This window comes from Chaetura pelagica, unplaced genomic scaffold (genome assembly GCF_000747805.2).
Source record: "Chaetura pelagica isolate M959 unplaced genomic scaffold, ChaPel_1.0 scaffold829, whole genome shotgun sequence".
In the NCBI taxonomy this organism is placed as follows: Eukaryota; Metazoa; Chordata; class Aves; order Apodiformes; family Apodidae; genus Chaetura; species Chaetura pelagica.
Window position 1 is genome coordinate 917,334 of NW_009954535.1, and position 11,414 is coordinate 928,747.

Consider the following 11,414-nt stretch of genomic DNA (forward strand, 5'->3'; position numbering starts at 1 on the left):
CGGCCCGCGCACAGAAGAGCAGTACGGTTTATTGCGAGGCGCTCTGTACCGATACCGACGCTGCACAGAGATCACATCGCTCAACGCACAGGGAAGCCAAAGGCAGCGCCCCTCGCCTGCCCGCGGCCCGGGAGGGGAGGCAGCGGCAGAGGAGGCCGCGGTGCCCTGCCCTGGCAGCAGAACCAGCCGCTGGGCACCCCTGAGCTGCAGGAAAGCTCTTTCACAGGCCAGTGTGCAGCAGATCTTCCGCAACCTCGGTCATTTGCTGAAACGTTTTATTGTCTTCAAGTGAATACAATTTATATTTTTCACGGACTCTGTGTAAACATCATACTGGATTTCCAAGGAGTTTTAAAGACCCAGTTCTAGCTCTTCCAGTTCCTGCAGGAGAGCAGTTTCCTTCTGAATCTTCTCCAACTAGAACAAAAAAACAAGCACAAGATATCACAGATGTAGCTTATTATAAGCTGAAACCTGAATAAACTGCATGCAACTGAACAGTACCTGGTTCTTCTCCAGCTGTTTGCCAGCAGCTGCTTGTTCTTTCAGCTGCTCAATTGCCTTTAGTTTCTGCAAAACAACCAAAACAAAGTAAAAAACCCACACTAACACAAAAGAACTGGTGAAGCAAGAACAGAAAACAGTCATAGCAGCTCCTGCACCTGCAGGCACCAGGAGGCAGGTCTCAGTGTGGAAGGTACACGCCAGGTGAGCATCTCCAGGGGCTCAGTCTGCAATTCCCCACCAGGGCAAGACACTTCTTTCAAGAGTAAGACCCAGAAAACAGAAGCACTTCTTAGCCTCTGAAACATAAACAGGCCTTATCTCCCTGTGGGGCTGGACACACATTCAGAAATGCTCCTCCACTGTCACCTGTCCAGAGGCAGCCCTGGCAACAGGACCTTTGGCAGCCCTGGCAGTGGTGACCTCTGCTGTGCCGCAAGCTGGGACAGCAACGGAAGCTGCTGCGCAAGCTTGGGAAACTGCCATCTGTGTCAGTGCTGCCCTGATGAGCTCCATCTCCTTAAACCAGACCTCACAGACCCTCTCCGACAGAAATCTGCTGCTCTTGAGAAAACAATCCCCTCACCTTTTTTAAGTTCTTGATCTTCTTGTCAAGCTCGGGATCCCCCGAGGAGGCGGGCGCAGCAGCGCGCGGGGCGCTGGCTGGTGCTGAGCACTGCCTAGGCTCCTGGCTGCCTTCAGCTCTGGCCTCCTGCAGGCAAAGGAAGCAAGTACATGATCCAGAAAACACCTTCAGTTACCAAGGGACTGCAAAACGTCTTAGTCATGTCAAGGGCCACGTTTAGTATTTCTGCTTTCACTGCTTTGCTGTTGTACTCAGAAATTTCTAAGTGGCTTGCTCTGAGGTCGTGCATTAGCTACACACCTGCTTCCCACAAAACAGGGTTATCTGTAACAACTCACATCCTGTTTCTTGTTTAATTTCTGCTTCCTCAAGACACCAACCCTATATAGCATAGGGCAACATCTGTAAGGATGACACGACAAACACATACACAAATATTTTACAAGATAATCTGGTGGGTCGCTGCCTCCAGAGAAAAAGAATGGACTCAAAACCAGAATAAGGAATTTTTAAAAATCTTATTCCAATAAATGACTGCTCCAGAAGTTATTCTACCAACCTCCCCACAACTCTGCACATGCAGGATGTGTGGAGGGCTCTCAGTGCAACTACCAGGCACTGCTCTGAGACCCATCAGTGCTGTTTGTGAAAACTGACCAACAATACCCTTGAACCAACTCCTCCTGCTGTACCTGTTTAGCAGCTTTCTTGGCTTCGTGCTTCCTTTGATTTTTGAGAGCTGTTTTAGAGAGTGGCTTATCACTGCTTCCCGACTGAGGCTTCATATTCTGAGGTGGCTCATCCTCATGCTGTGGGACATGCAAAATTAACAGTGATACAATCTGTGTTCCATGTTGGCAAGCAGGCTGGTACAAACAACCCAACAGTGAACCCAAACCTACCAAAGACAACGCCCTATGCAAAGATCAACCGTAAGGGAAGAAGAAGGAAAAACAAATAAATTTAAAAAAGAAAAAAGTATGTGACCGATTCATTCCTCCGTGCCACTGCCAACTTACCAGCTTGGAGCTGGTGACAGGTTTATTCCTGAGGGCTGGAGGCCTGTAGGCCTGAGCAGGCCTGGGCTCAGCGCTGGGCAGCTCGCTCGGCACCGCCTGGTACTTCACGGCTTTTGCTGGGAACACGCCATCCGGGAAGGGCTGCCAGGACACCTGCCACATTTCCTCGTTGGAGGGAACCTGGTAGCTGTGCAGCAGAGTGCCAGTGTAGTGCCAGATCTTGTAGCCATTGCTGACCCTCAGCCTGGGGGCACAGGTGGCTGTGACGATATGCTCCCCGTCAGGACACCACGCGAAGTAGGTGGAATCCGAGGCTACTGGCTTGGAAATGAGTTTGTAGTTCTTAACGTCCCACACTTCCATCTGTCCCCGGAGATTTCCAAACCCTGCCAGCACCAGGATGTGTCCATGGGGGCTGTAGTAGGCAGCATTGCGGGGACCAGTGCCGAAATCAAACACGGGGTCGCATTTCAGGTTAAAAACTGTTGCTTTGGCAGGCATAAAACCGTACACCACGCAGAACTCCACAGAGTTGGGGCTCCAAACTACATCATAAATAGGGCCATTTTTTGCTAAAGGAAGAGGAAAAGATGCAACTGTTGTTAGGAGATTGTATCTTCTCAGTGCAAGGAAAAATAAAACGGACAGCTATTCTTAACTTCATGCTTTGCTGAAATGCTGTGATTAACTATTGACAGAAAATTCCTCCTGCTAACAGAGGCAGAAGCAACATTTCACCTTCTGATAATGTGAGTTAAGGTTTACAACAATAACTGCAGCCTTTCCAATTACCTCTGTAGGGTCAGCATCAGCACTTTAACAGTAAGCATTTTTTTTTTCATGTAAAAAAAAGCTTTTATTTTTTTTCCTCATTATTCCAGTACGACCTCTCAGGACCTTCTCAAAGTGTCCCACTGGAAACCTGCAAAAACAGGAGTTTTATACTAGCTGGAAACTGTGTTCCTGTCTTTAAAACTGAGAAATACTGCATAGCTCAGCTCTGCAGAGCTCAGAAATACTGATCTTTGGACTGTGCTCACACATGGCATTTTGTAAGACAGATTTTAAAGTGAGAGAGCACCCAAAAAACAGTTCTACAAATCATGATTTAAACTTGATATTGTTAGAAGCTATTCCAGGTGTTAGAACTTGAGTAGGAGATCCTGAAGAATGATGAATGAGTGATGGGAACTCACATGAAACGCACAGGGGCAAATAAAACCCATGAGTCCTTGTAACTTTTTATAATCTGGATATCTTAACCTGCACTTCAGATAAATGCCAAGTGCATTACTGACAGTTCTTAAACCCAGACATTGACCCAAAATATCAAACTGATTTAATTGTTCATTCCTGTTATGATTCTAAAGCCTCATCATCTTTAGGAACCAGGTTGTCTGTGTGTTTTAAAACTTCTTCTGTTGCATTTTTCTGATACAAAATTAGGTTCCTACACATTCCATGACAGCAGGCAGCTGGAGAGACGAGGGCAGCTTCACATGGGCACCAGCAGCCAAGACAAAGGCTGCAGCCTGAGCAACTCTCTACAAATACTGGGGTGAAAAAAGCTTCAAAACTGGACCTCAAAGGCAGCCAGACATACAAATCCACAGGAATAGGAGGCACCACTCATTCCAAGTGCCCACTATTTGTCTTTGTTGGAGACAAGTTTTAGAGAACAGCACTTTGAGCGTTTTTTCCTCAAAAAGGAAGAGCTAAATCAAATGAAAATTAATTCTAAGCTTCCTGACAAATAAAGGTGCACTGGAAATAAATAACTTCAAAGGGCAAAGGTTTTAATACTCCTGCAATGAAACAACTAGTGCTCTCAATCCAGGAAACTGCTCCCAGAGACAATCTAGATACTGACTTCTCCTCCTGCTTGTTTTTCCCCAGTGAAGTTAGCAACAAAGGGAAATGGGCACAGCACTTGCTGCCACCAGTTCTGCTCCAGGAGGCAAACAGGAGGTGTGCTCCCAGGCAGCACTAGTATTGAAGAGAATATATTCACTGTCTCTCAGCAATCACTCAAACACAGATGGTCTACATCCCCTCATCCCTGGTGTTCTGAGATGTCCACAACAAACTCCCATCTCTTTCATCCCAGACAAGACAGATGTTTGACACAGACAGCAACAGCTTAAAATAATGAACAAATACCACCACTGAGGAAGTTACTGAATGGATTTCCAGATCAAACAAGACACTGAAATCAAGTGTATCCACTTGCTTTACCCCAACATGTAGTTTTAAATCTTGTAACACTCCCCATTTTACAATACCAAATAAAGGACTTCTATCTGCCACTTCTGTCTCTAAAAAGTTGCTCTCACTCTGCCCCAGCTCCTTCAGTAACAGCACCAACTGCACGTCTAGAAGTGCAGGTAGGATTATTCTGTTTGGTAACATGCTTTCCTGCCCATGTTAGCTGCTCAGAGGTTAACCTGGCTCTGTTGTCCAGGCAATCCCTTCCTACACATGCGCAGTTCCCTCCCTGTGCACATCAACACCCTCTCCAGCAAACGACGTGTATATATTAACAGAAAGTGTTGCCACTGGCCAGAGGTACCAGATTAATTCAGCTGTTAAAAAACACGAAAGAAATAACCCAGCGCAGGATTTTCAATGTACTTTTCCAGGATCACTGCGCCTGCCCCGAGGAAAACCCCTCCCACAGCACAGCGAGGAGCGGCGGTGCGGGGCGGTGCGGGGCAGGGACTCACGCAGCTGCACCACGGCGCTCTGCCCGTCCGTGCCGATGTAGTGCAGGGTCTGCTCGCCGTAGTACGAGGCTCCCGTCTTGTCCACCTCGGTGCTGGCCACCACCAGCACGGCCGTGGCTGCAGGAACAGAGCACAGTTACTTCTACACGACCAGCGCAGGTTGGATAAGTTACTTCACACAAACTGCCACGAACAAAGGTAAATTGCTTTGATGAGGAATTCTAGTTGGCTGCCTGTGTAACAGGGCTGTTACCATTCTCTCTCTAATTTGACTTTTCATAAATGTTAGCCCAAATAGAACAGACACTTTCCTCTCTCAGATGGAAAGTGTAAGGTGAGGCTACTCATTCACTGCTGAATTACAGGGAAGTGAACATACTTTCACAGCCATTAAAAAAACAGTAATCTAAGGCAGAAGCCAAGCACCCTGATCAGTGCTGGAATAAGATGTTTCATCAACAGCTTTTGTATGTTCACCTGCTTTACCCAAAGCTGTGTGCCCACCTGTGGTTTCTACATGTCTCATACTTCCCTGTACCCTAGACAAGGTGGGTTGACATAAAATGGTTTTTACAACATTACTCTGAAACAGCTCATTGCCAACAAACAGCAAAGCACAGAGAGGGCTGGGCAAGTCACCCCCACTGTGACAGGCCTGTCTATGCACAGCTTTACACGTTGGGACCAGTTTATGCTCTGGGATAATCTTAACGTTCACAGTCTAAATACATTATCATCACAGAACACAAAATTAACTTCCAGTTTGCTATTTGACTGCAAAATTTGTCAACATGCAGAGTATTCTGAATGGCAATGTACAAAACCATGGAAGGCAGCATGGGAAAGTTGCCTTGGAGTGCCCAGCACTGTGTCCCTAATGTGGCACTGATGTTTACCTGCACATGCACATTACATGCAGAACCTACACAGGAAACAAAATGAATCAATCCCAGAGGGGTGGAATGGCAGGGTTGAAACACACAACACACAGATATTATACCTTTCTTGTTCCACAGCATTGTCACCTTGTCAGCTTTAAAGAAGCTCTTGTTGGCCAGTGCAGACTGGGGGCCACCAAAGCTGGGGTACTGGTAGAGCCTGACGAAGGAGGGGGCTCCCTTGCTGCCCGGCACGTACACGGCCACCTGCAACACCCAGCAGCAGCAGGTCAGGGTCCTGGCAGCACAGGGGGGTCACTGCTGCTGCCTGGTGCTAAAATTACAGCCATTTTTTCGGAAGAAAATAAATTTTTAAAAAAATGGAAACAACATCAGAAGTACCTTGGTTGGCTGTGCTCCTGGAGATAACACAAAATCATTAACCTTCTGCAAATGTAGTTTATTTGCAATAGTGTCTGCAAAAAAACCAAACAACAAAAAGATTCACAGATGTGATGATATTAGTGACAAACCATGTTAGCCTAGATTACTTAACTGTATCTTTTTATCCATCATGGATAATAAAGAACAGTATATACAATGACAAAGAATTTCTTTTACTGAGCAAACAAGCATTACCTTCCCATTTCATCACACATTTTTATTTACAAAACCAGCTTGAACCAAGCCCAGGTCTGAAATCCAGTATCTAGTGTGTGAAAGTTCAAACAGCAAGGAAGCTCCTCAACCCCCACGAACACACCTCATGCTGGAAGCAAGACACAGAGTTCTTCACCTTATCTGTGCTGACTGCAGAGGAAGCAGCATCAGGCACCCCCAGATAACACACACCCCCACACAGAGCCAGGGCTTCTCCCCTCCCAGCTCTCCTGGCTCATCCCTCCCACTGGGAGGTGTGGGCAAAGGCCTGCTCTGCCCTGCACACTTACCCCTGGACAAAAACAGCTGGGGGAAATGCACATTCCAAAAGGAAATGAACAGCAGCAACCTACAGCCTTACGTTTGCAGGAAGTGTGTGCTGAGCAGCAGACCCCTGGGACAGACACTCCACAATCCCCTAGTGTAGCTTCATTAACATCAGTAGGGAGAATGCTCAGGAACTTGACTCTCTCATAGGCTGTCTTTTTAGCTCCCAAAATAAAATTCTACTTCAGCTTTATCTTTAACAAAAAAAACAAAAAAAACCAACCCCAGCAGTTTTCTTCTATTCCTCTAAATTTTTCTTCCAATTAATTTTTATCTTCCTGCTTTTCTTCTTCTCCTTTCCCTTATCCATCTTTATTGACTCCCAATATTCTACCACTAGTAGGAAATTTCCTTGAAAAAAAATGCTCTAGCTTCACAACTTCATTTTTACCATTGATTTTCAGTTTTTAATAGCTCTTTGACAGAATACACACAACCCAAAGAAGTAATCATAGATCACATTCACTACGGACAATTTCCTGTATCTCATTAAGTGATAAACAATACAAAATCAGCTCTCTTTCATTGAAAACTAAATGTATTTCATACGAGGTAAGTCACTGAAGAGAGAAACAAGAAAATGAAAACATACTTCATTAAAACATGATGATTCTGAACTCCAATTTCAAATAGAATGTGGGCAATATTTCAAATAAAAAGCAAGCAAAAGAAAAAAAAATGAGGAAGAAGTTGATAACAAAAAAACACACCCAAAATAAGATGCCTAAATGAAACCATCCAGCAGAAATACTTACTGAAGTCGTTGTTTTCAAAGAAGTGCACTTCATTGTTTACATTCCTGGCACAAATGCTCTCATCATCTGCCCAGCAAGGACACCTACAGTGAAAGAGAAGCATGAGAAACAGTGAGTGATATTCAGCTTTGGCAGTTCAGGATTTCTTTCCCTTCAAAGTTAAAAAATTATACATATTTCAAAAGGACAAATAACATCTGCACATTAAAAATATACAATTACACATAGTTATTGTCCCTCCAGCTTTTCCTGGTGCAAAGTGACAGCAAATTTACACTAAGGAATGAGCAATTGGAGGCTGGATACTCACAAGCTCAGGTACTTGCTCTGAGCCAGCAGCAGGCAGTACCCTGAAAGCCAACACTACACTAAAGCTCTCTGTACCTGGATCAGATTTTGGAAACCACACTTTTTTTTTGCAAACAATTAGCATCTGGAGTGTTATTTACCAGTTCTGCATCTTCTTCTGGATGAAGGATTTTAAGCATTTTCCAGTTTTCACATCATGAAGCTGCAGGTTGGGCACCCCTGCTGTGCCATCTTTAGCAGCTGCAACAAAAACAGGGGTTAGAGTGGTGGTCTGTGGGGCCTCACCCTGCTCCAGGCAGTGACACCCCCCCCCATGATGCCACAAGCAACCAAACGGGCACAGACCTCTTACAAGAAGCACCCTACCCCCGAGGGACAACCTGAGACTGCTGGCTGCTTTACCTGCTCATGTCCTCCTACATTCCTCCAGTCTGCAGGAAGAGCTCCTGTTTGGAAGGGCAGGGTTCCTACTCCCCATGACCAGGCTCAGACCAACACTAGCGCGGCTTTTTAACACGTTTTTAACAAGTTGCTCTGGGAAAACAATATGGGTCAGCTCTCCAGCCCTGCTTTTCATTCTCACATTCTGTCCATCCTGCTGCAGTCACAGCCCTGATGCAAGCCACACAAAATGGCTCTGCTGGTTTTGAACTCTCTGTGCCCTTCTATTCACTCTGAATGCTGCAGCCTGCCTGTTTCCAACACCTCAGAACAGACCTCGCAGGGGTTCTCCAGCAGCCCACAGTTGGTTGCAGTTCTGTCACCTCTGCTGCCTTGTCCTATCAACAGTCTGGTGGTCCCAGACCACCTCCCACATGCTCAGCTTGTGGCCAGCTCTTTCTGTCTGAGGAAACCTGTACAGCAGCTGCTTCAGACACACACCTGAGATGTGACTGAGGGCATCTAATTCAGGAACATGAGCTCCATGGAGAGGCAGAAGAGAGGAGACAGCCCTCTGGACAATAAAGAAGCCTCAGGTCAGCTATGCCTAGTAGAGACCATGACTGCTCTGAGACAACTTACCATCCTCCTTGTCTATACACGAATATAAACTGCACAAACAGCATATTATTTAAACACTGTTTGTGCTAAGATCATTAGCAGTTTTTAGAAACATGAGATTTAACCTGAGAGCAGCTGTTAGTGTGTGCCCTGTGATTCAGTGGTTGTAAGAACATCAGCACCAGGTGCTCTCAGAGGTGGCAGCACTCCCTCCTCCACCTGCTTACCCGTACCGTGTTCCGCACACTTTGCCTGCTGCTCATCCAGCTAACGAACATGGCACAACCACAGATCAGGTAATGGGAAGCCTGCAAACCCAACTGAAACACACAGTTACCCTGGGCACTCCCACAGCTGGTCAAACACTCACTTGTGTAGGCCTGCCAGGTGGCCAGGACACTGTTCTTGGGGGAGAACGCGAGGCAAACCACCTTCGGGAGATCAAAGGAGCACAGCAACTCAGCACTGGTGACATTAACTAGGTTTACTCTGGAAACAAAAGATGCTGTTCCAGTAAAACATGCTTAGAACAGTTAATTAATAGCCCAGGTCACCTCTCACATATTTGACTCTTCTAGATTTTAGATTCAGCTCCTGGTTTCACTACACTTTTGCAAGAACACCCTTTAGAAGCAGACGCCCAGGCAGCCAGAGACCAGGTGGCAGTGCTGGTCAGAACGTGGCAGGTGTTCTGTCTGCAACACTGAAACCCTGAACAGGGGTTAACTATCCCTAGAGAGGCCAGTCACGTTTCTACAGTGCTCAAGCTGAGCAAGGGCCAACAGAAAGATTGTAACAGAGATAAAACACACATTGATCCCACATATTTACAAGGATACAACATTTAAGATGGAAACAAAGCCACTACTGCTAATAGAGCAAAAACCCCTACATTTGAAGTGTATATGCAAACCCTTGCATTAACAGCAATATCCTTCACACAGACAAGAGTAAATGGGGCACAGCCAGCCCCATTTATTTAACTCAAATGAAATACTGTAACACAAACTAACAAATTATTAATATCATAAAGTACACCAACTTTTCTCCATTGCACCAGGCAAAGAGGGAACCGTCCTTGCTAAAAGCAACAACCTTGCAATTTCTTCCAGAGTCCCTAAAGAAATAAGAAACACACATTAGTACTCAAACACACTGCATGAGTTCAAGTATTTTTAACAAAAACAAAGGGCAACACACCCATTTCCCTGCTGTGTTCCTGAGCAACACTTTGTTAACAGTGCAATCTACTCTACAGTTGTTCAGTGATTATCACTTTGGCAATGAGAAGTCAAGTACAAAGCCTCCAAAACCATCCATTTTCTGAACTATTCACAGTAAGAAAAATTTCACTTATATTTATACATTTTTCGATTCCAGCATCTGCCTTTTCTGACACCCATTTATTCTGTGCAGAAGATCAGGAAGGAGGATGACAACAGTACCTTTGAAACGCGGTGCTCTCTGTGAAACTGGGCGGCCCGTGCACCATGTAAAGCCCCTCGGAGCCTCTCACTGGAAGAGCAAACAAACAACTACTGATTACAAGCTCAGGAAAGCATCCAAAGCAGCAGCTTCTTCTGGTCTGTGAACCCTGAGGTCTGCCCACGCTTTTCCCCTGCTTGCATTTTAGAGTGAATGAGAGGGCTGTGAAGGACATTCCAGAGGTGCTTCCCCCAGGGCAGCTGCAGGGCTGCAGCCCAAGGTGGGGCAGGAACTGGGGCTCCAGGGGAGTATCCCCAAGGACGGAGACCCACAGCTTCCACCTGCAGCCTGTGCTCATCTCCAGTCTCACAGTAAAACAGTTTTCTCAGCTCAGTTTCCTGCTCTCTGCCTGAGCCCAGCGCAGCCCACCTGGCAGGATGACCCCACACAGCACAGGAGCTGCACCTGCACCAGGACAGAGGGGGGACAACCCCTCGTCCTACAATGAGGGGCCTCAGCTCTTGACTCTGTCACAAGAGGCACCTCCACGAAGCCCAACGTGCAGAAGCTGAAAAATCTGCATCACTGCAGGAGTCACAGGCATGAGCTGCAAGTTGTGTATCTCTGAGACGCCAAAGGTGCCCACCGAGGTGACAGTGTTTTACTCAGGAAGACCAGACCCGTCCCAGCTGGAGCTGCAGGCCCTGCAGCTGCGTGGCTTGCAGGAGGCTGAGGGCCAGCAGCAACCCCTGGGCGACAGGACTGGCTACCACCAACACCCCCACACTGCTCTTCCCGCTGCCAGGTATCCTCACTTACAGAATCCCAGACTGGCTTGGGTTGGAAGGGACCTTGAAGATCATCCAGTCCCACCCCTGCATGGGCAGGGACACCTCCCACCAGCCCAGGTTGCTCCAAGCCCCATCCAACCTGCCCTTCAACACTGCCAGGGATGGGGCAGCCACAGCTTCCCTGGGCAGCCCGGGCCAGGCTCTCCCCACCCTCACAGCACAGAATTTCTTCCTAGCATCTTACCTAAATCTGCCCTCTTTCAGCTTGAAACCACCCCCCTCCCTCCCGCTCTCTGGGAGCACTTCAGGAACTAACAGGACAAGTTCAGCAGCAGTTTGCCAGCCTGGAGAAAAGGCCGCTCGGACGGTTCCCAGGCCGGTCCCGCCCGGCGGCCCCGGGGCCGGTTTTGGGAACACGGAACACGAGGCGCGGCT

At 47.1% G+C, this 11,414-nt stretch overlaps 1 protein-coding gene across 1 annotated transcript in view; it reads right to left on the bottom strand.

Moving 5' to 3' along the window:
* Positions 1-351: 351 nt before the first annotated feature.
* EIF2A (eukaryotic translation initiation factor 2A, 65kDa) overlaps positions 352-11,414 on the bottom strand; it is a 14,186-nt gene continuing 3,123 nt past the window's right edge. Inside the window, exons 2-14 of the mRNA XM_010004745.1 lie at positions 10,209-10,278; positions 9,806-9,880; positions 9,134-9,252; positions 7,902-8,001; positions 7,453-7,535; positions 6,113-6,186; positions 5,833-5,977; positions 4,833-4,949; positions 2,110-2,681; positions 1,783-1,899; positions 1,091-1,216; positions 505-570; positions 352-417 (exon numbers count right to left, since the gene is read on the bottom strand). Coding sequence (XP_010003047.1) covers positions 352-417; positions 505-570; positions 1,091-1,216; positions 1,783-1,899; positions 2,110-2,681; positions 4,833-4,949; positions 5,833-5,977; positions 6,113-6,186; positions 7,453-7,535; positions 7,902-8,001; positions 9,134-9,252; positions 9,806-9,880; positions 10,209-10,278 — 1,730 coding nt within the window. The remainder of the gene's footprint in view (positions 418-504; positions 571-1,090; positions 1,217-1,782; positions 1,900-2,109; positions 2,682-4,832; positions 4,950-5,832; positions 5,978-6,112; positions 6,187-7,452; positions 7,536-7,901; positions 8,002-9,133; positions 9,253-9,805; positions 9,881-10,208; positions 10,279-11,414) is intronic.